Genomic DNA, 24,107 nt, shown 5'->3' with positions numbered 1-24,107 from the left:
CCTACTTACAAAGCATGTAGAGGTCTGTAATATTTATCATAGGTACACTTCAACTGTAAGAGACGGAATCTAAAACAAAAATCCAGAAAATCACATTGTATGATTTTTAAGTAATTAATTTGCATTTTATTGCATGACATAAGTATTTGATACATCAGAAAAGCAGAACTTAATATTTGGTACAGAAACCTTTGTTTGCAATTACAGAGATCATACGTTTCCTGTAGGTCTTGACCAGGTTTGCACACACTGCAACAGGGATTTTGGCCCACTCCTCCCTACAGACCTTCTCCAGATCCTTCAGGTTTCGGGGCTGTCTCTGGGCAATACGGACTTTCAGCTCCCTCCAAAGATTTTCTATTGGGTTCAGGTCTGGAGACTGGCTAGGCCACTCCAGGACCTTGAGATGCTTCTTACGGAGCCTCTCCTTAGTTGCCCTGGCTGTGTGTTTCGGATCGTTGTCATGCTGGAAGAACCAGCCACGACCCATCTTCAATGCTCTTACTGAGGGAAGGATGTTGTTGGCCAAGATCTCGCGATACATGGCCCCATCCATCCTCTCCTCAATACGGTGCAGTCGTCCTGTCCCCTTTGCAGAAAAGCATCCCCAAAGAATGATGTTTCCACATCCATGCTTCACGGTTGGGATGGTGTTCTTGGTGTTGTACTCATCCTTCTTCTCCCTCCAAACACGACGAGTGGAGTTTAGACCAAAAAGCTCTATTTTTGTCTCATCAGACAACATGACCTTCTCCAATTCCTCCTCTGGATCATCCAGATGGTCATTGGCAAACTTCAGATGGGCTTTGGCATGCGCTGGCTTGAGCAGGGGGACCTTGCGTGCGCTGAAGGATTTTAATCCATGACGGCGTAGTGTGTTACTAATGGTTTTCTTTGAGACTGTGGTCCCAGCTCTCTTCAGGTCATTGACCAGGTCCTGCCGTGTAGTTCTGGGCTGATCCCTCACCTTCCTCATGATCATTGATGCCCCACGAGGTGAGATCTTGCATGGAGCCCCAGACCGAGGGTGATTGACAGTCATCTTGAACTTCTTCCATTTTCTAATAATTGCGCCAACAGTTGTTGCCTTCTCACGAAGCTGCTTGCCTATTGTCCTGTAGCCCATCCCAGCCCTGTGCAGGTCTACAATTTTATCCCTTATGTCCTTACACAGCTCTCTGGTCTTGGCCATTGTGGAGAGGTTGGAGTCTGTTTGATTGATTGTGTGGACAGGTGTCTTTTATACAGGTAACGAGTTCAAACAGGTGCAGTTAATACAGGTAATGAGTGGAGAACAGGAGGGCTTCTTAAAGAAAAACGAACAGGTCTGTGAGAGCCGGAATTCTTACTGATTGGTAGGTGATCAAATACTTATGTCATGCAATAAAATGCAAATTAATTACTTAAAAATCATACAATGTGATTTTCTGGATTTTTGTTTTAGATTCCGTCTCTCACAGTTGAAGTGTACCTATGATAAATATTACAGACCTCTACATGCTTTGTAAGTAGGAAAACCTGCAAAATCGGCAGTGTATCAAATACTTGTTCTCCCCACTGTATATATATATATATATATATATATATATATATTTCACTTTGTGTGTGGTTTGTGGTGTGTTCACTTATGACATTAGATCAGTGTTGGATGCTAACTTGGCCCTTATCTTAAATTGTTCACTTCTGTGTTGGGAGTCATTGGATCAGTGTTCTCGTCACATCTTCTGTTAGTACCTTTTATGTAGGGAAGCTAATGATCCATCATGTATGACATTCCTGGGAGTGTGTAAACTTGTATTTTTTATTACCATAGCATTTTTGTATGTTCTCCATAGTTATGTACACCCAGGTGTCCCTCACAAGTTTGCCCAAATGTACCCAAGTGGCCTCCAAGTGGCCGAATTGGTAAATTTATACATTTTACATTTACATTTTAGTCATTTAGCAGACGCTCTTATCCAGAGCGACTTACAGGAGCAATTAGGGTTAAGTGCCTTGCTCAAGGGCGGCAGGTAGCTTAGTGGTTAAGAGCGTTGTGCCAGTAACCAAAAGGTCGCTGGTTCTAATCCCCGAGCCGACTAGGTGAAAAATATGTCGATGTGCCCTTGAGCAAGGCACTTAACCCTAATTGCTCCTGTAAGTCGCTCTGGATAAGAGCGTCTGCTAAATGACGTAAATGTAAAATGTATAAATTTACCAATTCGGCCACTTGGAGGCCACTTGGGTACATTTGGGCAAACTCGTGAGGGACACCTGGGTGACTTCATACTAAATGTTATGTAGCTCCCTCATTCTTGACGGTATCAGTCTGAGACTTTGCACACACACTGTTGCCCTCTTGTAGACAACACCTACATTACCTCCAGCTTCCTCTCTGAATTTATGGCTTTTCTTTTTCATGTCAAATATAAATAAACAAAAATAAAAATAGAAAACATATGTTTTTTTCTTTGTTTTATCTTTTACCAGATCTATTGTGTTATGTTCTCCTACATTAATTTCACATTTCCGCAAACTTCAAAGTGTTTCCTTTCAAATTAAACCAAGAATATGCATATCCTTGCTTCAGGTCCTGAGCTACAGGCAGTTATTTTAGGTGGAAGTTGAAAAGAAGGGTCTGATCAGTAAGAGGTTAAACTAGAAGCACACAGCTCGGACACCCATGCATACCCCACAAGACAAACCACCAGAGGTCTCTTTACAATCCCCAAGTCCAGAACAGACTATGGGAAGTGCACAGCACTACATAGAGCCATGACTACATGGAACTCTATTCCACATCAGGTAACTGATGTAAGCAGTATAATCAGATTTAAAAAACAGATAAAAAATACACCTTATGGAACAGCAGGGACTGTGAAGAGACACACACACAAACGCTAGCACACGCACTCTACACACACGTACATTGTAATATTGTTGGATGGTGGTATTATACATTTTGTAGATATGTAGTGGTGTAATAATGTTATATGATGTACTGTTTTATATTTTGTTTTATGTGTAATGTAAGTGCCTTAATGTGTTTGGACCCAAGGAAGAGTAGCTGCTTGTCACGCCCTGGCTCTGGGGACTCTAATATGTTGAGCCAGGGTGTGTAAAATATATGTGTTTTGTTCTAGGTTTCACATTCTGGTATTGTTTGTCTATGTTGGCCAGTGTGGTTCTCAATCAGAGGCAACGTGATTCAGCTGTTGCTTGTTGTCTCTGATTGAGAACCATACTTTAGCAGCCTGTTTCCCCACAGAGTTTGTGGGATCTTGTTTCTAGTCTGTTTATGTTAGACCGTGAACTGTCACGTATCGTTTGTTGTTTTTGATCGTGTCTCTAAATAAAGAGTATGTTTGCCTGCAACGCTGCGCCTTGGTCCTCATCTGTTCTAGACGATCGTGACAGAAGATCCCACCACTACTGGACCAAGCAGCGGGTCGAGGAGCCATCGCCAGGGAAATCCCTAGTGGATATCCAGCGCCTCCTCGACTGGGTCAAGCCGGTTGAGGAAGAGAGGGGCTTGACGTGGAGGCAGAAGGGCGAAAGGCTGGCGAGAAGCATGGAGACCTGGTCCACGGGTAGGAGTGAAGCACATAAATTTTTTAGGGGGGGGCTAACGCCGTGGACGACGGGGCAGCAGGAGGCCGCCAGGTTACGGGAGTCACTGGTCACCAGGGGGAAGGAGGATGTAGAGGCACGGCGAGAGGTACTGGGGTGTGTTGCCAGTCCGGTCCGACCTGTTCCTGATCCCCACGTAGGGCCAGTGGTGTGTGTTCCCAGTACGGTCCGGCCTGTTCCTGCCACTCGCACCAAGTCTACGGTGCGCGTCGCCAGCTCGGCCCGGCCTGTTCCTGCTCCCCGCACCAAGTCAGTGGTGCGCGTCGCCAGCTCGGCCCGGCCTGTTCCTGCTCCCCGCACCAAGCCTGTGGTGCGCGTCGCCAGCCCAGTCTGGCCCATTCCTGCTCCCCGCACCAAGTCAGTGGTGCGTTTCGTCAGCCCAGCTCGGCCCGTTCCTGCTCCCCGCACCAAGTCAGTGGTGCGCTTCGTCAGCCTGGCACGGCCCGTTCCTGCTCCCCGCACCAAGTCAGTGGTGCGCTTCGTCAGCCCAGTCCGGCCCGCTCCTGCTCCCCGCACCAAGTCAGTGGTGCGTTTCGTCAGCCCGGCTCGGCCCGCTCCTGCTCCCCACACCAAGCCAGTGGTGTGCGTCGTCAGTCCGGCACGGCCCGTGCCTGTTCCACCGGTGGCTGGTCCGGCACCGGTCAGATGCTTCACGCCGGAGCTAGAGCAATCCGCTCCACCAGTGTGCAGTCCAGCTCCGGCCAGCGGGGCCAGACCGGACCAGGGGTACTTTGGGGGGTTGGAGAGGGAGCGGGGATCAGGCCCGGAGCCGGATCCGCCGCCTAAGCGGAGTGCCCACCCGGTCCCTCCCCTGTGGTATTTGGTGGGCGCGGTCGGAGTCCGCGCCTTTAGGGGGGGGGTACTGTCACGCCCTGGCTCTGGGGACTCTAATATGTTGAGCCAGGGTGTGTAAAATATATGTGTTTTGTTCTAGGTTTCACATTCTGGTATTGTTTGTCTATATTGGCCAGTGTGGTTCTCAATCAGAGGCAACGTGATTCAGCTGTTGCTTGTTGTCTCTGATTGAGAACCATACTTTAGCAGCCTGTTTCCCCACAGAGTTTGTGGGATCTTGTTTCTAGTCTGTTTATGTTAGACCGTGAACTGTCACGTATCGTTTGTTGTTTTTGATCGTGTCTCTAAATAAAGAGTATGTTTGCCTGCAACGCTGCGCCTTGGTCCTCGTCTGTTCTAGACGATCGTGACAGAAGATCCCACCACTACTGGACCAAGCAGCGGGTCGAGGAGCCATCGCCAGGGAAATCCCTAGTGGATATCCAGCGCCTCCTCGACTGGGTCAAGCCGGTTGAGGAAGAGAGGGGCTTGACGTGGAGGCAGAAGGGCGAAAGGCTGGCGAGAAGCATGGAGACCTGGTCCACGGGTAGGAGTGAAGCCCATACATTTTTTAGGGGGGGGCTAACGCCGTGGACGACGGGGCAGCAGGAGGCCGCCAGGTTACGGGAGTCACTGGTCACCAGGGGGAAGGAGGATGTAGAGGCACGGCGAGAGGTACTGGGGTGTGTTGCCAGTCCGGTCCGGCCTGTTCCTGATCCCCACGTAGGGCCAGTGGTGTGTGTTCCCAGTACGGTCCGGCCTGTTCCTGCCACTCGCACCAAGTCTACGGTGCGCGTCGCCAGCTCGGCCCGGCCTGTTCCTGCTCCCCGCACCAAGTCAGTGGTGCGCGTCGCCAGCTCGGCCCGGCCTGTTCCTGCTCCCCGCACCAAGCCTGTGGTGCGCGTCGCCAGCCCAGTCTGGCCCATTCCTGCTCCCCGCACCAAGTCAGTGGTGCGTTTCGTCAGCCCAGCTCGGCCCGTTCCTGCTCCCCGCACCAAGTCAGTGGTGCGCTTCGTCAGCCTGGCACGGCCCGTTCCTGCTCCCCGCACCAAGTCAGTGGTGCGCTTCGTCAGCCCGGTCCAGCCCGCTCCTGCTCCCCGCACCAAGTCAGTGGTGCGTTTCGTCAGCCCGGCTCGGCCCGCTCCTGCTCCCCACACCAAGCCAGTGGTGTGCGTCGTCAGTCCGGCACGGCCCGTGCCTGTTCCACCAGTGGCTGGTCCGGCACCGGTCAGATGCTTCACGCCGGAGCTAGAGCAATCCGCTCCACCAGTGTGCAGTCCAGCTCCGGCCAGCGGGGCCAGACCGGAACAGGGGTACTTTGGGGGGTTGGAGAGGGAGCGGGGATCAGGCCCGGAGCCGGATCCGCCGCCTAAGCGGAGTGCCCACCCGGTCCCTCCCCTGTGGTATTTGGTGGGCGCGGTCGGAGTCCGCGCCTTTAGGGGGGGGGTACTGTCACGCCCTGGCTCTGGGGACTCTAATATGTTGAGCCAGGGTGTGTAAAATATATGTGTTTTGTTCTAGGTTTCACATTCTGGTATTGTTTGTCTATATTGGCCAGTGTGGTTCTCAATCAGAGGCAACGTGATTCAGCTGTTGCTTGTTGTCTCTGATTGAGAACCATACTTTAGCAGCCTGTTTCCCCACAGAGTTTGTGGGATCTTGTTTCTAGTCTGTTTATGTTAGACCGTGAACTGTCACGTATCGTTTGTTGTTTTTGATCGTGTCTCTAAATAAAGAGTATGTTTGCCTGCAACGCCGCGCCTTGGTCCTCATCTGTTCTAGACGATCGTGACACTGCTGCCTTGGCAGGAACTAATGGGGATCCTTAATAAATACAAATACCTCGGTCTTGTTTTGATTTAGCTGGAGGAAGTTGTGAGCCATTCAAGTATTTAAATCCCTAAAACAGTCTAATAATAAAATGTGGCAAAGCAATTCACTTTTTGTCCTGAATACAAAGTGTTATGTTTGGGGCAAATACAATACAACATATTACTAAGTACCACTCTCCATATTTTCAAAAATAGTGATGGCTGCATCATGTTATGGGTATTCTTGTAATCGTTAAGGACTGGGGAGTTTTTCCAGGATAAGAAAATAAACAGAATGAAGCTAAGCACATGCAAAATCCTAGAGGAAAACCTGGTTTAGTCACCTTTCAGCAGGACAATAACCTAAAACACAAGGCCAAATCTACACTGGAGTTGCTTACCAAGAAGACAGTGAATTAGTGGCCGAGTTACAGTTTTGACTTAAATCTACTTGAAAATCTATGGCAATACCTGAAAATGGTTGTCTCGCAATGATCAACAACCATTTTAACAGAGCTTGAAGAATTGTGAAAATAATAATGGGCAAATGTTGCACAATCCATGTGTGGAAAGCTCTTAGACTGACCCAGAAAGACTCACAGCTGTAATCTCTGCCAACGGTGCTTCTGTTGACTCAAGGGTGTGAATACTTAAGCAAATGAGATATTTCTGTATTTCATTCTCAATAAAATTGCAAAAATTTCTAAAACATATTTTCCCTTTGTCATTATGGCATATTGTGTGTAGATGGGGGAGAGAAAACATCTATTTAATCAATTTTGAATTCAGGCTGTAACACAACAAAATGTGGAATAAGTCAAGGGGTATGAATACTTTCGGAAGGTACTGTATTATGCATTTATGTCTCTGGGTGTAGCTATGCATTGTGCAATAACTAGCTAAAAAATATGTGAACTGAATGAGATGCTGATTTGATCGATTTTCCCTTACTGACATCTTGCCTTGCATGTTATGGCCATGGCTACAAAATCATTTAGATTTATAGAATGGCAAACTTGAATAGCTGTTACATGAAATAGAAGCGCTATTAATTATTTTTTTCATTTACCAGTGCAAAAGATACCCAAGTATATGATCTATGAAAACTGCTTCTAACAACGTCTGTGCCACTGAGAAGAATTTGAAGGGGACTGTACTGAATTGTGCCTTCATCATGTCCTAAGTCCCTACAACGGGAGATTTCCATTGCTATTTGTGCTTGAGTCGCTGTCCATTTCAGTACCATGGAGTTTTGTTACTTGATGTCAGCATTAGAGGTCGGCCTTGTTGTGCTTAGCCCGTATTTAGTGGCTCTAATATGCATATATTCGTTTCGTAACATTGTCTAGAAGTTAATGGTTTTGATTTATGAGTAATTTTCCTGTCATTCATTCGATTTATCCAAACAGCATGTCATTGTTCTGAGATACACTTTTTGACGTTTAACTTGTGTTTAACAGAAAATTTGTTTGTTTATATGAAGATTTCGTTAGATCCTTTTACAATATTATTTATGCATATGTGTTTATTAACAAGATGTTTATAGATTTAATACTATTAATTGATTGAATATAATTATTGTTCAAAATAAAACAATGGTTCTTCTAAATCTCCTGACTCCTGTGTGTGTAATTGTGTAGCTCTATTTGAACTGCAAATCTACTCCAGTGACATTCATAGCTGTGACTCAGAGATGCCTCCGCTGTGAGTACAGTGGGAACTGGAGAAGCAAACTTATAGGCAGCACACCCTGCAGTGAATTTGTAGTACCTGGCGCCGACAAGGATGGCGGCCTCGCGACTAGCTCTTAGGAAACTTTGCGGTATTTTGTTTTTATATGTATTATTTTTGACATTATTAGCTCAGAAAGTGTTTTGTATCATTACATACAGCCGGGAAAAACTATTGGATATCAGAGCGGCGGTAACTCACCAGCATTACAACCAGGAATACGACTTTCCCGAAGCATATCTGTCACAGTTGAGTGTAGAAGTGGTGTGGAATCAAGCGCAGGACACACAGAGGCTTCGTACTGACGTCTTTAGTGAAGACAAAAAGAACAAGCCAAACACGGCTACATACAACCTGGCAGGCAAGCGAACTTTACGCACACCGGTAAAGTACATACAAAGGCACAAAAGTGCGGAGCTCTCTACTACACCGAACAGAGAGACAAAAACGAACTAGCATACCACAGTGACAACGAACAATTACACACAACACATGACAAAACTCAAGAGAACTTATAGGACGCATAATGAACACTAACAAGGAACAGGTGTAACAAAACAGACAAAACCAATCAAACATCGAAACATAGAACGGTGGCAGCTAGTACTCTGGAGACGACGACCGCCGAAGCCTGCCCGAACAAGGAGAAGGAGCAGCCTAAACCGTGACAGTAACCCCCCCCTTGACGCGCGGCTCCAGCCGTGCGCCGACCCCGGCCTCGAGGACGACCAGGAAGACGCGGAGCAGGGCGCGTGGGATGACCACGATGGAACTCGGTCAGAAGAGACGGGTCTAGGATGTCCCTCCTCGGCACCCAGCACCGCTCCTCCGGGCCGTACCCCTCCCACTCCACGAGATATTGGAGACCCCCCATCCGGCGTCTCGAATCTAGGATGGACCGAACAGTGTACGCCGGAGCCCCCTCGATGTCCAGCGGGGGCGGAGGAGTCTCTTCTATCTCATAGTCCTGGAGTGGACCAGCTACCACCGGCCTGAGGAGAGACACATGGAATGAGGGGTTAATATTCTTGTAATCAATTGGCAGTTGTAACCTGTAACACACCTCGTTCAATCTCCTCAGGACTTTAAAAGGCCCCACAAACCGCCGACCCAGCTTCCGGCAGGGCAGGCGGAGGGGCAGGTTTCTGGTCGAGAGCCAGACTCGATCTCCAGGTGCGTACACTGGCCCCTCACTGCGGTGGAGATCGGCGCTCGTTTTATGTCGACGGATGGCTCGCTGCAGATGGATGTGTGCAGCGTTCCACGTCTCCTCCGAGCGCCGCACCCACACATCCACCGCAGGGGCCTCGATCTGGCTCTGATGCCAAGGTGCCAGAGCCGGCTGGTACCCTAACACACACTGGAAAGGAGTTAGTTTAGTGGAGGAGTGGCGGAGAGAGTTCTGTGCCATCTCGGCCCAGGGAACATACCTCGCCCACTCCTCCGGCCGGCCCTGGCAATACGACCTCAGAAACCTACCCACATCCTGGTTGACACGTTCGACCTGCCCATTACTCTCCGGGTGGTAACCCGAGGTAAGGCTCACCGAAACCCCCAAACGCTCCATAAACGCTCTCCAGACTCTGGAGGTAAACTGGGGGCCTCGATCAAACACTATATCCTCGGGTACCCCGTAATGCCGGAAGACGTGGGTGAATAGAGCCTCAGCGGTCTGTAGGGCAGTAGGAAGACCCGGCATGGGAAGGAGACGACAGGCCTTCGAGAACCGATCCACAACGACCAGGATGGTGGTATTCCCCTGTGAGGGGGGAAGGTCTGTAACAAAATCCACCGAGAGGTGAGACCAGGGTCGTTGTGAAACGGGCAGGGGTTGTAGCTTACCCCTGGGCAAGTGTCTGGGCGCCTTACACTGGGCACACACCGAGCAGGAGGAGACATAAATCCTCACATCCCTGGCTAACGTTGGCCACCAGTACTTTGTGCTAAGGCAGTGCACTGTCCGGCCAATACCTGGATGCCCAGAGGAGGGTGACGTGTGAGCCCAATAAATGAGTCGATCCCGGACCTCGAGCGGGACGTACGTCCGACCCACCGGACACTGTGGAGGGCTAGGGTCGGTGCGTAACTCCCGCTCGATCTCCGTATCGACCTCCCACACCACCGGTGCCACCAGACAAGACTTAGGTAGTATGGGAGTGGGCTCAACGGACCTCTCCTCTGTGTCATACCGCCGAGACAGGGCGTCTGCCTTCCCGTTCTGGGACCCAGGGATGTAAGTGATCTTAAACACGAACCGGGCTAGAAACATAGTCCACCGAGCCTGGCGAGGATTTAGTCTCCTAGCTGCCCGAACGTATTCCAGGTTACGGTGGTCAGTCAAAATGAGAAAAGGGTGTTGAGCCCCCTCAAGCCAATGCCTCTGCACCTTTAGGGCCTGTACCACGGCTAACAGCTCCCTGTCCCCTACGTCATAATGTCGCTCCGCCGGACTGAGCTTTTTCGAGTAAAAAGCACAGGGGCGGAGTTTAGGTGGTGTGCCGGACCGTTGTGAGAGAACGGCCCCGATACCGGCTTCTGACGCGTCCACCTCCACTTGGAATGGTAAAGCGGGATCCGGATGCGCCAGCACCGGAGCCGAAGTAAACAGGTCCTTCAGTCTCCCAAAAGCCCTGTTCGCCTCAGCTGACCACCGCAAGCGCACCGGACCCCCCTTCAGAAGGGACGTTATGGGAGCTGCCACCTGTCCAAAACCCCGGATAAACCTCCGGTAGTAATTTGCAAAGCCCAAGAACTGCTGCACCTCTTTCACTGTGGTTGGGGTTTGCCAATTACGCACGGCTGACACACGGTCAACCTCCATCTTCACCCCTGACGCGGACAACTGATAACCCAAAAAGGAGACCGATTCCTGGAAGAACAGACATTTCTCTGCCTTGACATACAGGTCATGCTCCAACAGCCTCCTCAACACTCGGCGCACCAGGGCTACATGCTCGGCTCGGGTAAACTGTACACTAGAATATCGTCTATGTACACGACCACTCCCTGCCCCTGCATGTCCCGGAAGATCTCATCCACAAAGGATTGGAAGACTGATGGAGCATTCATTAACCCGTATGGCATGACGAGATACTCGTAATGACCCGAGGTAGTACTAAATGCTGTCTTCCATTCATCGCCCTCTCTAATGCGCACCAAGTTGTATGCGCTCCTGAGGTCCAATTTTGTGAAGAACCGTGCCCCGTGTAATGACTCCGTCATAGTCGCAATCAGAGGGAGTGGATAACTATATTTCACCGTAATCTGATTGAGACCGCGGTAATCGATACACGGGCGCAAACCTCCATCTTTTTTCTTCACAAAAAAAGAAGCTTGAGGACGCAGGGGAAGTGGAGGGGCGTATGTATCCCTGTCTCAGAGACTCGGCAATGTATGTCTCCATTGCCCTCTTCTCCTCTTGTGACAAAGGATACACATGGCTCCATGGGAGCGCAGCTCCTGCCTGGAGGTCTATCGCACAATCCCCCCGTCTATGAGGTGGCAATCGCGCCACCCTCGCCTTGCTAAACACGAGTGCTAAATCCTCATACTCGGGGGGAACATGCATTGCGGGCATTTGGTTTGGACTCTCCACCGAGGTCGCCCCTACGGAAACACCCAGACATAGCCCCACACACTGGGCAGACCACCCCTTAAGAGCCTTCTCTCGCCACGAAATGGTAGGATCGTGAGTAATCAACCAGGGAAGCCCCAGCACCACCGGATACGCAGGAGAGTCAATCAGGTATAGCTGAATCGTCTCCTCATGACCCCCCTGCGTCTCCATCCTAAGTGGCACTGTGACCTCCCTGATCAACCCGGATCCTAACGGACGGCTATCTAGGGCATGTACAGGGAAGGGATTATTAACCGGTAGGAGAGGGATCCCTAACTCTATACAAAATGTACGATCTACAAAATTCCCAGCTGCGCCTGAATCTACTAGCGCCTTATGCTGGGAACGAGGTGCAACCTGTGGAAAACAAACAGGTATGGTTATGTGCACGACAGAAAGCTCTGGGTAAGTGGGGCGCCTACTCACCTGGGAGGACTCCCCAATGTGTGGCCTGCTGTCTCTTCCTCCAGGAGACCCTCCCCAGCACCTAGCCGTGGTGTGCCCTCCACGGCCACAGTTGGTGCAGGGGACGGCCACCCTCGGGCTCCTTCTCCTCCGTTCTCTAGCGCCAGCACCCCCGAGCTCCATAGGACTCGGCTCGGAGGTGCTGGAGGGTGGAATGGGCGACCCCCACCCAGGACACCAGCGAGCAGGGTGTCTAGCCGAATGGCCATGTCAACCAATTGGTCAAACGAAAGAGTGGTGTCCCTGCACGCCAACTCTCTACGGACGTCCTCCCTGAGGCTGCAGCGGAAGTGATCTATGAGGGCCCGCTCATTCCACCCTGCATCTGCCGCTAGAGTCCGGAACTCCAGTGCAAACTCTTGAGCGCTCCTCATCCCCTGCCGGAGGTAGAATAGACGATCCCCTGCCGCCTTCCCCTCAGGTGGATGGTCGAACACTGCCCGGAAGCGGCGGGAGAACTCCGCATAGGTGATCGTTGCAGCGTCTATCCCCTCCATTCGGCGTTGGCCCACTCCAACGCCTTGCCGGTGAGACAGGAGATGAGGGCGGAAACGCTCTCGTGTCCCGAGGGCACCGGGTGTACGGTGGCGAGGTAGAGTTCGATTTGCAACAGGAAACCCTGACACCCGGCCGCGGTGCCGTCGTACGCCCTCGGGAGCGAGAGCCGAATCCCACTGGGTTCCGGAAGTTGGACAGGTGGACTGACCGATGGTGATGGTGTGGTAGGTGGGGGCGTGGGTACCCTGCTGGCCTCCCATCAATGGAGGGTGTTCATCACCCTATCCAGAGCGTGCCCGCTCTGGTTGATCCTGTCCTCCTGTCCACGAAGGCGCTCCTCAATAATCTCGGTAGGTGCGGCTGCTCCTGCTGATTCCATAGTAAAGGTGTGTAATTCTGTCACAGTTGAGTGTAGAAGTGGTGTGGAATCAAGCGCAGGACACACAGAGGCTTCGTACTGACGTCTTTAGTGAAGACAAAAAGAACAAGCCAAACACGGCTACATACAACCTGGCAGCAAGCGAACTTTACGCACACCGGTAAAGTACATACAAAGGCACAAAAGTGCGGAGCTCTCTACTACACCGAACAGAGAGACAAAAATGAACTAGCATACCACAGTGACAACGAACAATTACACACAACACATGACAAAACTCAAGAGAACTTATAGGATGCATAATGAACACTAACAAGGAACAGGTGTAACAAAACAGACAAAACCAATCAAAGATCGAAACATAGAACGGTGGCAGCTAGTACTCTGGAGACGACGACCGCCGAAGCCTGCCCGAACAAGGAGAAGGAGCAGCCTCGGCCGAAACCGTGACAATATCCTTTGTTTGCTCTCCCCAGGGCAATTTAACTGATTCCAACGGCTGACCCAAAACATCGCCGGCGGAGGAGAGGCACTCGGAGCGGCCTGCTGGTTCGACTTAGGAGGTGCGCACACCACCCACCGCTTGCAAGTATACTACTCGCTAATGTTCAGTCTCTGGTTAACAAGCTCGATGAGCTCCGGGCAAGGATTTCTTTCCAGAGAGATATCAAGGCCTGTAACATACTTTGTTTCACGGAAACATGGCTCTCTGGGGATATTCTGTCGAAATCGGTCCAGCCATATGGGTTCTCAGTTCATCGCACAGACAGGAATAAATATCTCTCAGAAGGGCGGAGGTGTGTGTTTCATGATTAACGACTCATGGTGTAATTGTAGTAAAATACAGGAACTCAAGTCCTTCTGTTCACCCGACCTAGAATACCTCACAATCAAATGCCGACCGTATTATCTCCCAAGATAATTTTCTTTGATTATAGTCATGGCCGTGTATATCCCCCTTCAAGCCGGTACCACGAAGGCCCTCAAAGAACTTCACTGGACTTTATGCAAACTGGGAACCACATATCCTGAGGCTGCATTTATTGTAGGCAGGGATTTTATCAAAGCAAATTTGAGGACTAGGCTGCCGAAGTTCTATCAATATATCGACTGTTGTACTCGCGCTGCTAAAATCCTTAGCCATTGCTATTCGAACTTCCGGGATGGTTGTAAGGGCCTCCCCTGCCCTCCTTTCGGCAAATCTGACCACGACTCCATTTTGCTCCTCCCTTCCTACAGGCAGAAACTAAAACAGGAAGTACCCGTGCTAAGGACTATTCAATGCTCATCTGACCAATCGGAATCCACATTTCAAGATTGTTTTGATCACGCGGACTGGGATATGTTCCGGGTAGTTTGCAAAAAATAATTTCGACAAATACACTGAAACGGTGACTGAGTTTATCAGGAAGTGTATAGGTGATGTTCTGCCAACTGTGACTATTAAAACCTACACTAATCAGAAACCGTGGATAGATGGCAGCATTCGTGCAAAACTGAAAGCGCGAACGACCGCATTTAACCATGGTAAGGTGACTGGGAATATGGCAGAATACAAACAGTGTAGCTACTCACTCCGCAAGGCAAAACATCAGTATAGAGACAAAGTGGAGTCGCAATTCAACGGCTCAGACACGAGACGTATGTGGCAGGGTCTACAAACAATCACGGACTACAAAAGGAAAACCAGCCACGTCGCCGACACCGACGTCTCGCTTCCAGACAAGCTAAACACCTTCTTCGCCCGCTTTGAGGATAACACAGTGCCACCGATGAGGCCCACTACCAAGGACTGTGGCCTCTCCTTATCTGTGGCCGACGTGAGTAAGACATTTAAGCATGTTAACCCCCGCAAGGCTGCCGGCCCAGATGGCATCCCTAGCCGCGTCCTCAGAGCATGCGCAGACCAGCTGGCTGGTGTGTTTACGGACATATTCAATCTCTCCCTTTCCCAGTCTGCTGTTCCCACATGCTTCAAGATGGCCACCATTGTTCCTGTACCCAAGAAAGCAAAGGTAACTGAACTAAATGACTATCGCCCCATAGCACTCACCTCTGTCATCATGAAGTGCTTTGAGAGACTAGTCAAGGATCATATCACCTCTACCTTACCTGTCACCCTAGACCCACTTCAATTTGCTTACCGCCCCAATAGATCCACAGACGATGCAATCGCCATCACACTGCACACTGCCCTATCCCATATGGACAAGAGGAATACCTATGTAAGAATGCTGTTCATTGACTATAGCTCAGCATTCAACACCATAGTACCCTCCAAGCTCATCATTAAGCTTGAGGCCCTGGGTCTGAACCCCGCCCTGTGCAACAGGGTCCTGGACTTCCTGACGGGCCGCCCCCAGGTGGTGAATCTCCATTTCGCTGATCCGCAACACTGTGGCCCCACAAGGGTGCATGCTCAGCCCCCTCCTGTACTCCCTGTTCACCCATGACTGCGTGGCCAAGCACGCCTCCAACTCAATCATCAAGACGACACAACATTAGTAGGCTTGATTACCAGCAATGATGAGACCGCCTACAGAGAGGAGGTGAGGGCTCTGGGAGTGTGGCGCCAGGAAAATAACCTCTCACTCAACATCAACAAAACAAAGGAGATGATCGTGGACTTCAGGAAACAGCAGAGGGTGCACCCCCCCATCCACATCGACGGGACCGCAGTGGAGAAGGTGGAAAGCTTCAAGTACCTTTGCGTACACATCACTGACAAAATGAAATGGTCCACCCACGCAGAGAGTGTGGTGAAGAAGGCGCAACAGAGCCTCTTCAACCTCAGGAGGCTGAAGAAATTTGGCCTGGCACCTTCACAAACTTTTACAGATGCACAATTGAGAGCATCCTGTCGGGCTGTATCACTGCCTGGTACGGCAACTGCACCGCCCACAACTGCAGGGCTCTCCAGAGGGTGGTGCGGTCTGCCGAACGCATTACCAGGGGCAAACTACCCGCCCTCCAAGACACCTACAGCACCCGATGTCACAGGAAGGCCAAAAAGATCATCAAGGACATCAACCACCCGAGCCACTCACTGTTCACCCCGCTATCATTCAGAAGGCGAGGTCAGTACAGGTGCATCAAAGCTGGGAGAAAGAGAATGAAAAACAGCTTCTATCTCAATGCATTCAGACTGTTAAATAGCCATCACTAGCACATTAGTGGCTGCTGCTGCCTATTGAAATCACTGGGCACTTTAATAATGTTTACATATCTTGCACTACTCATCTCATATGTATAGACTGTATTCTATTCTATAATATTCTACTGTATCTTATTCCATGCCGCTCTGTCATTGCTTGTTCATATATGTATATATTCTTAAATTCCATTCCTTACTAGATTTGTGTGTATTGGGTATTTGTTGTGAAATTGTTAGATATTACTTGTTAGATAATACTGCAATGTCGGAGCTAGCACAAGCATTTCACTACAATAACATCTGCTAAACACGTGTATGTGACAAATACAATTTTATTTTATTTGATTTTATTTGTACCTCTCGGAAGCCATTGTCTTCTCAGCCTCATCTGTACAATCAATACACTGACATATATGTAATAACATAAAAATGTTTAAATCTGTGAAGACACCAAGAATGGCAAAGATTCAAACATGTTTCAACTCACAAATCTGATGGAATATTGCTATATGTTCCTGCTTTAAAGCATATGTAATAGCATAAAATGAAAGCATTGACAGGTCAATGGCTTTTTAACATTTAACCTACCTAATGTAGACACAATGAACAATGTTATAGTGTGGTTAATGTGCCGTGTTTATTTAAAGGCATTATAACCCCCACCTTGACAGATGATAGAAAGTGCAGTGGTCCTGTTAGTACAGTGGCTATTATATTCTGGAGTGAATTATATTAACGCAACTGTTAGGAACTGAATTAATCAGACTTTCACAGGTCATGCAGGCATTAGACATGCATTCAATAGTCACACTTTGAGCTGGGAAGTGACAAGATTAGAAAGGGCCAGGTCATCCAGTTCTAGGCTGCGGCTCGATGTATTGGACGGACTTCTCATTTTTTTCAATAAATGTAATGAAATTGAACGTGTGAACGCATGAACGCAGAAGAAAAATGTGAATGCGTGAACGTGTGATTGTTTGATATATATATATATACTACCGTTCAAATGTTTTGGGTCACTTAGAAATGTCCTTGTTTTTGAAAGAAAAGCAATTTTTTTGTCCATAAAAATAACATAAAATTGATCAGAAATACAGTGTAGACATTGTTAATGTTGTAAATGGCTATTGTAGCTGGAAATGGCTGATTTTTAATGGAATATCTACATAGGCGTACAGAGGCCCATATTCATCAACCATCAGTCCTGTGTTCCAATGGCACGTTGTGTTTGCTAATCCAAGTTTATCATTTTAAAAGGCTAATTGATCGTTAGAAAACCCTTTTGCAATTATGTTAGCACAGCTGAAAACTGTTGTGCTGATTAAAGAATCAATAAAACTGGACTAGTTGAGAATCTGGAGCATCAGCAATTGTAGGTTCGATTACAGGATCAAAATGGCCAGAAACAAAGAACTTTCTTCTGAAACTCGTCAGTCTATTCTTGTTCTGAGAAATGAAGGCTATTCCATGCGAGAAATTGCCAAGAAACGGAAGATCTCGTACTACTCCCTTCACAGAACAGCGCAAACTGGCTCTAACCAGAATAGAAAGAGGAGTGGGAGGCCCTGGTGCACAACTGAGCAAGAGGACAAATACATTAGAGTGTCTAGTTTGAGAAACAGATGCCTCACAGCACCTCAACTGGCATTAAATAGTACCCGCAAAACACCAGTCTCAACGTCAACAGTGAAGAGGCGACTCCGGGATGCTGACCTAGGCAGAGTTGCAAATAAAACACTGGACTTTTTCCAGCATGGCTACCACAGCATTCTGCAGCGATATGCCATCCCATCTGGTTTGGGCTTAGTTGGACTATCATTTGTTGTTCAATAGGACAAGGACCCAACACACCTCCAGGCTGTGTAAGGGCTATTTTACCAAGAAGGAAAGGGATGGAGTGGTTTTTTTAAACACTTTTTTGGTTACTACATGATTCCATGTGTGTTATTTCACAGTTTTGATGTCTTCACTATTATTCTACAAGGTAGAAAATAGTACAAATAAAGAATATTCCTTGAATGACTAGGTGTGTCCAAACTTTTGACTGGTACTGTATATATATATATATATATATATATATATATATATATATATATATATATATATATATATATCAATCACACGTTCACGCATTCCAAAAATATTCTGTGTTCAGGCGTTCACACATTCAACAAGATGTTAGTTAGGCGTTCAGTCGCCCCCTTCAGTTCATTTATGGCCTTTATCACCCCTAATATCCGATGCTGTTCTGTGTGTGCTTGTGCTTGTGCATATGTGTGTCTGTGTGTGTATGCATGTGCTGTCACACTTGAAAAGCCTGACATTGGAAAGGCGTCCCCTGACACCTGTACCTCTCAGGGTGTCGGGCCAACACAGGACCAGGTCACAGTCACAGGTCTCAGACCAGTGGGTTGTGAAATGAAACCCAGGGCTAACACACAAACACAGACAACACCATTCCCACCTGAACAAGGCTATATTTTTTTTAAAGGAGGACCCTGCTGCTTCATTGAGGTACATTTTCATGGGATGTGGGAATGGTGGGTGGTAAATTAAATTCAAACTGAATGGCAATGCTGGTACTGTGGTAGTAGATTTATTACATTGAATAGCACCTATAGGCCCAGGCTTAGTACACTTTTTCAGATATTGGAAAACATTGACAATACCACACAACAGAAACTTAGAATGTAGCCTACAGTACGATTAATTGATTTACATTTTCAGAGGAATACTGGTCTGAGAGTCTGAGACTCTGAAGTGAAAACTGTGGGGGAAAAATGTGTTACCCTGAGATTTCATTAAATGTCTGCAACTATTTTTGCAAATAGAAGTTGCTCCAGCAACAAGGTGGGTGGTGCGGCAGGGTTTTCGAGCTACGTGTTTGTTCGGATTCCCTGTCAATCATTCTTAAATGCTGCGGACCTTCCCTGGCTGCACTTTCAGCAAGTGTGTTCCAACCGCCTCTACAGCATCCCGACAGGCGAACACGTGCACTGCAGGCTCAACCAACAATGATATTCGGATCCTAGGCTAAAGCACTCTCGGTTCATCTGCAGCAAACCGAGAGGAGAGGGGTAGTGAGAATCCTACGTACCCAAACAGCGAGAGAGAGAGAGAGTCCTAGTGAGAGCAGAGCTAGAGAGAGACGGGAAGATAGGCAAGCGGGTTTGTGGAGTAAAAGAACGGCTGGACCTGCCAAGATCCAAGAGGATTGTGTTATTCTCGGAATAACTGCAACTGCGCTAATTTGTAAAGTGTTTTTTTTTTCGCCAATCACAATGTCATCGTCTGGGAAAGACAACAGTGCTGCTCAACATGCCAATTACGTGGGACCGTATCGCTTGGAAAAGACGCTCGGCAAAGGACAGACAGGTTGGTTGAGCTTTCTCATAACCTAACCGCATCCACCTCTCTCGCCTTCACTAATTGCATAATCGTGGTATAGGCTGGGCTATCGGACCGCTCTCTGCAGTGAGTTAATTTCGCCTGCTGGGTTGACAAAGCTGATGATTGAGTGTGGTTTATTGTGTTTGTGGACAATTCTCTGCCCCCATATTAAACGAATTTGGGTGTTTGTTTTTGGGAGTTGTGCTGCTCACACGATTGTGCTGGAACAGTGTGCGGGATAGGAGAGGGGATTTGGGTGCTAATGATGGTGGCTGCTCAGTTGATATGTGTTCTCTCTGTGAATCCCTGGTCGAGATTGGGTGTTTCCAGTCTCCGCACAGCGAAAATGTGTGTGTGTTTGTGTGATGAAAACGAACTTGTTCCCTGCTCCCTCCTTGTGCGCCTTATTGCCTCGCAGTGTGTCCTGTGATTTGAGCACACAACGCAGAACTAATCCTGATCTGCCTTGATACCTTGATCTATTCTTAGTAGGCAACGCAACGTTTCTCCCGGCTGTGTATTTGTCCATGGTGAGCTCTCCCATAGAATGCCTAGCGTATAGGATTGGTCTCAGAAGAAGGCAAACTGTTCAACGGTTTATTTTAAGGGCTATATTCCGTTGTCAAATAGGAGTGGATATCAAGGCTATACACCGGGCATGTTAAAGGATCATATAAGAACGCATTAGTTTGAGTCTGTATAGGCTATACCTGTCATAGACTGCTGCATAGCCTTAATGATCTATTTTGGTGGTCTATTTAGCAGAGATTTACATAAATGACCAGCAGCCTCCTTGTTTTACCAAGGCTTCTGTTTTATTGTCACATTGAAATACACTTATATCATCAGGTTAAGCCTACTGTAGCTATGGATGTTTGCTAGAGTCCTTTGCAGTCAGTGACTGTTGCTACAGCAGCGTAGTGCTGGGGACAGACCCAAAGGCAGGCGCAGACCCTACCCGGCAGAGATGAGAGGAGGAGAGTGATGCAACACCCTCTGTGCGCTGCCCCAAAAAGGAGAGAGAGATTTTCTCTGTCCATCTGTTGTCTAAAGCGGCCACAATAGGCGTCACTTCTCCTACCCAGGCCAGCTGGTCCTGCTGTGACGCTTGATACTGTATGCTATGGCTCCTGGGTTAAGTTTCCCCTATGTACAGATCTAGGATCAGCTTCGACCCACCCATTCCTCATCTTTACCATTAGAGGGGGAAATGCAAAACTGACCCAAGACCAGCGTATAGGGCCAACTATACCCTACACCGTAGTCTATGTATATGGATGGATGGATGCCCCTTTCTTAAAAAAGAGTCAAGTAATATTCAATTTGGACTCTTCAGATGTAAGAATGATAAGACTTATTTTATTTCAGCATTTTGGTAGATTTGATATTGCAGATGATATGTCAGTGGGACGTGGGTTATCTTATCTCATATTCTAAGCTTCTGTTTGATGGTTATCAAATATGTAATGGTGATTGTCTTGTCTTATGCAGTTTGATTCTACTACTGTACTTGTGGATATGAAGCTACTCTCTCACAGTGTAAGTGTTTATGTGTGTGTGTGTGTGTGTGCGCGTGCGCGCATGCGTGCCTATTTGGTATTTGTGTGTATGTGTGTGCGCGTGTGTGACCTGCACTTTTAATATCTTGACATGACTCCTACTGTCCACCCTGTGTTGATATTGAGTTTATATTGAATCATATACATCCGAGTCATCAAAGTAAGGTGCTAGGCAGGTTTACTTTGTGTTTATACAGAATAATGGTAACGAACTATGTAGCAGTGGTCTGCTGGGTGTAAACATAAAGAGAGAGAGAGAGGGAGTGTGCATTTCAGCATTTCCATGCTGTGTGTCTGTCTGTGCACATGTCTGTGTTTCTGTCTATGTGTATGCATACAGTACTTGCATTCTATGTGTGTGTAACTTTGCACGCATGCATGCGTTGCATGTTTGCAGCAGGACCATGTGTGTGTATGATGGTGTGTGGTTAGCGTGTTGTGTGTTAGCCCATTCAGATAAATGATAGTGTGCTGTTGCTCCATTAACCCCTCGTTAATCTGTCTCCTCTCTCGGGAAATGCTCACTGGGCTGGATTGGCGGCTTGGTTCAGCCAATGGTATTGTTTTTGATGAGGAAGGTGACCGTTTCTGTCCAATGGGATGGTCGAGTCTCTGGTGAGAATAGCGACAGGATTTGACCAATGGGTTGGACTTTGGTGATTGTCCCAGGCTCTGATTGGTGACTGATTGTTCAGTGATTTTGTCTCTGGTGAGATTGACGGTTGTGTTTAGCCAATGAACTTGTCTTTGGTGAGATTGACGGTTGCGTTCAGCCAATGAGCTTGTCTCTGGTGACTCTCCCAGCCAAGCTGTGAGGGGTTGGTATTAATAGAAGAGAGAGCGGATGGGAGGCCTATGGTGTCTTGCCGGCCTGCACTGAGCCATGGAGCTGGTTCCTGTTCATTAAGTGATTAGGGCTGGTCACACGCACACACACACACTCACACTGCTCTAGCTCTGCTTCCTGGCCTAATCCCCTGCACAGCCAAAGTCCCCTCAGCTCTCACTCACGCACTCACATGGTACACAGGGGACCAAGGCTGCTACAAGCTTAGCTACAGTACACTGCTATACTGCTACACCAAACACGCTGATACATTGGCTACAATAATACACCACTAAACTAGTACATTGATACACAGCTACACCCATGACACCGCTCTACAAGAGATCATAGATCACTCTCTCCCACTTTCCCTGTCACTCTTTTCCTCAGTTTTTCTCTCTCTCTCTCTCTCTCCCTCTCTCTCTCTCTCTCTCGCTCTCGCTCTCTCTTTCTTTCTCTCTTTCTTTATTTTTCTTTCTCTCTTTCTTTCTTTCTTTCTTTCTTTCTTTCTTTCTTTCTTTCTTTCTTTCTCTCTCTCTCTCTCTCTCTCTCTCTCTCTCTCTCTCTCTCTCTCTCTCTCTCTCTCTCTCTCTCTCTCTCTCTCTCTCTCTCTCTCTCTCTCTCTCTCTCTCTCTCTCTTTCTCTTTCTCTTTCTCTTTCTCTCTCTCTCTCTTTCTCTCCTCTTTTCTCTTCATCTCTCTCAATTTTTCTTTCTCTTTCTTTACCAGCCCTCCATGTAGACATGAGGGTCCTCCTCCAGGTGTATTGCTTTTCTGTGTCCTGAGTACCAGAGCCATTCCGGCTGTAGCCTTTCTGGTTTCTCCAGACTCTATTCTCCCTGCCTTTGTAAGGTGTGCACTGGGGCCTGAAGGATCCATATATGCTGACTTCCTGCATGGCTGGGTCCTGATTGGGGCTGAATCCACAGAATCATGGAAGCCATTTTGAAGCCACTGATACAGTTGTCGTGCTCGAGTGCCGGAACCATGGTGGAACCTAGGGCTAGGGCTGTGGCGGTCATGAAATTTTGTCAGCTTGTGACTGTCATGCAAATTACTTCCGGTCTCATGGTAGTTGACTGTTAATTAACATAAACACATTTAACATCTCCAGGCCTCCACGCATAGAAGCCGCTGATGCATGCCATTGGAACATCTACTTAAAAAGAAAAAGTATAATAAATTAATGTAATATACACCATCATAATAAATCCATTATTTATTTTAGGCCGGTCTAAAGAAGCATTATATCAAGAAAATAAATTTCCAGAAGAACAGAATAGCTTATTCTGAGTCGGCCTAGTGTATGTTATCTGGCAATGCGTCATGCCAATGACAGCCTATGCTGAAGGCTAGTTCATTTAGCAGACAAGATATGCTTATGTATTATGTGCCATTATTTTATATTATATGATTTTATAGTAAGAAGAATATAATTGAACTGAGATGAATAAAATAGAAATGATATTTTTCCTGTTCCCGAGCGCTGTACGCATGTAAAGTGGCTATGTTGAGCGTAAAAGTGATAATTTGAAGCAGGTCCTATATGCTAGAATTAGAGTTATATGGCAACTTTAGTTGTGAATGATACAAACCTTAGAATCTCTTAGAAATCAAAACATATAGGCCTATGGGCTGCATGATGTAACTTGATGATTGAAAAAGTCGCAAAAAAAGCTTGCACTCTGTTCCTTGCCTCTGGCTGCACACACTGTTCTCTCATCAAGTGAGAATATTTGCACCCATCAGATTATTCTCAATTTAATCTTGTCTTTACTAATACACTACATTACCAAAAGTATGTGGACACCTGCTCGTCGAACATCTCATTCCAAAATCATGGGCATTAATATGGAGTTGGTCCCCCCTTTGCTGCTATAACAGCCTCCACTCTTCTGGGAAGGCTTTCCACTAGATGTTGGAACATTGCTGCGGGGACTTGCTTCCATTCAGCCACAAGAGCGTTAGTGAGGTCGGGCACTGATGTTGGGCGATTAGGCCTGGTTTGCAGTCAGTGTTCCAATTCATCCCAAAGGTGTTTGATGGGGTTGAGGTCAGGGCTCTGTGCAGGCCAGTCAAGTTCTTCTACACCGATCTCGACAAACCATTTCTGTATGGACCTCGCTTTGTGCACGGGGGCATTGTCATGCTGAAACAGCAAAGGGCCTCTTCCAAACTGTTGCCACAAAGTTGGAAGCACATAATCATCTAGCATGTCATTGTATGCTATAGCGTT

General features: G+C 47.8%; 1 protein-coding gene across 1 annotated transcript in view; it reads left to right on the top strand.

The window, feature by feature from the left end:
* Window positions 1-19,378: 19,378 nt before the first annotated feature.
* Window positions 19,379-24,107, top strand: part of brsk2a (BR serine/threonine kinase 2a) — a gene marked incomplete at both ends in the record, with an annotated part of 414,243 nt that continues 409,514 nt past the window's right edge. The window contains one exon of the mRNA XM_084169332.1: window positions 19,379-19,472. Within this exon, the coding sequence (XP_084025458.1) occupies window positions 19,379-19,472 (94 nt within the window). The remainder of the gene's footprint in view (window positions 19,473-24,107) is intronic.

The sequence above is a fragment of the Coregonus lavaretus genome (genome assembly GCF_964263955.1).
Source record: "Coregonus lavaretus genome assembly, chromosome: 9".
Taxonomy (NCBI): domain Eukaryota; kingdom Metazoa; phylum Chordata; class Actinopteri; order Salmoniformes; family Salmonidae; genus Coregonus; species Coregonus lavaretus.
This window is presented reverse-complemented; position numbering and strand designations above follow the sequence as displayed.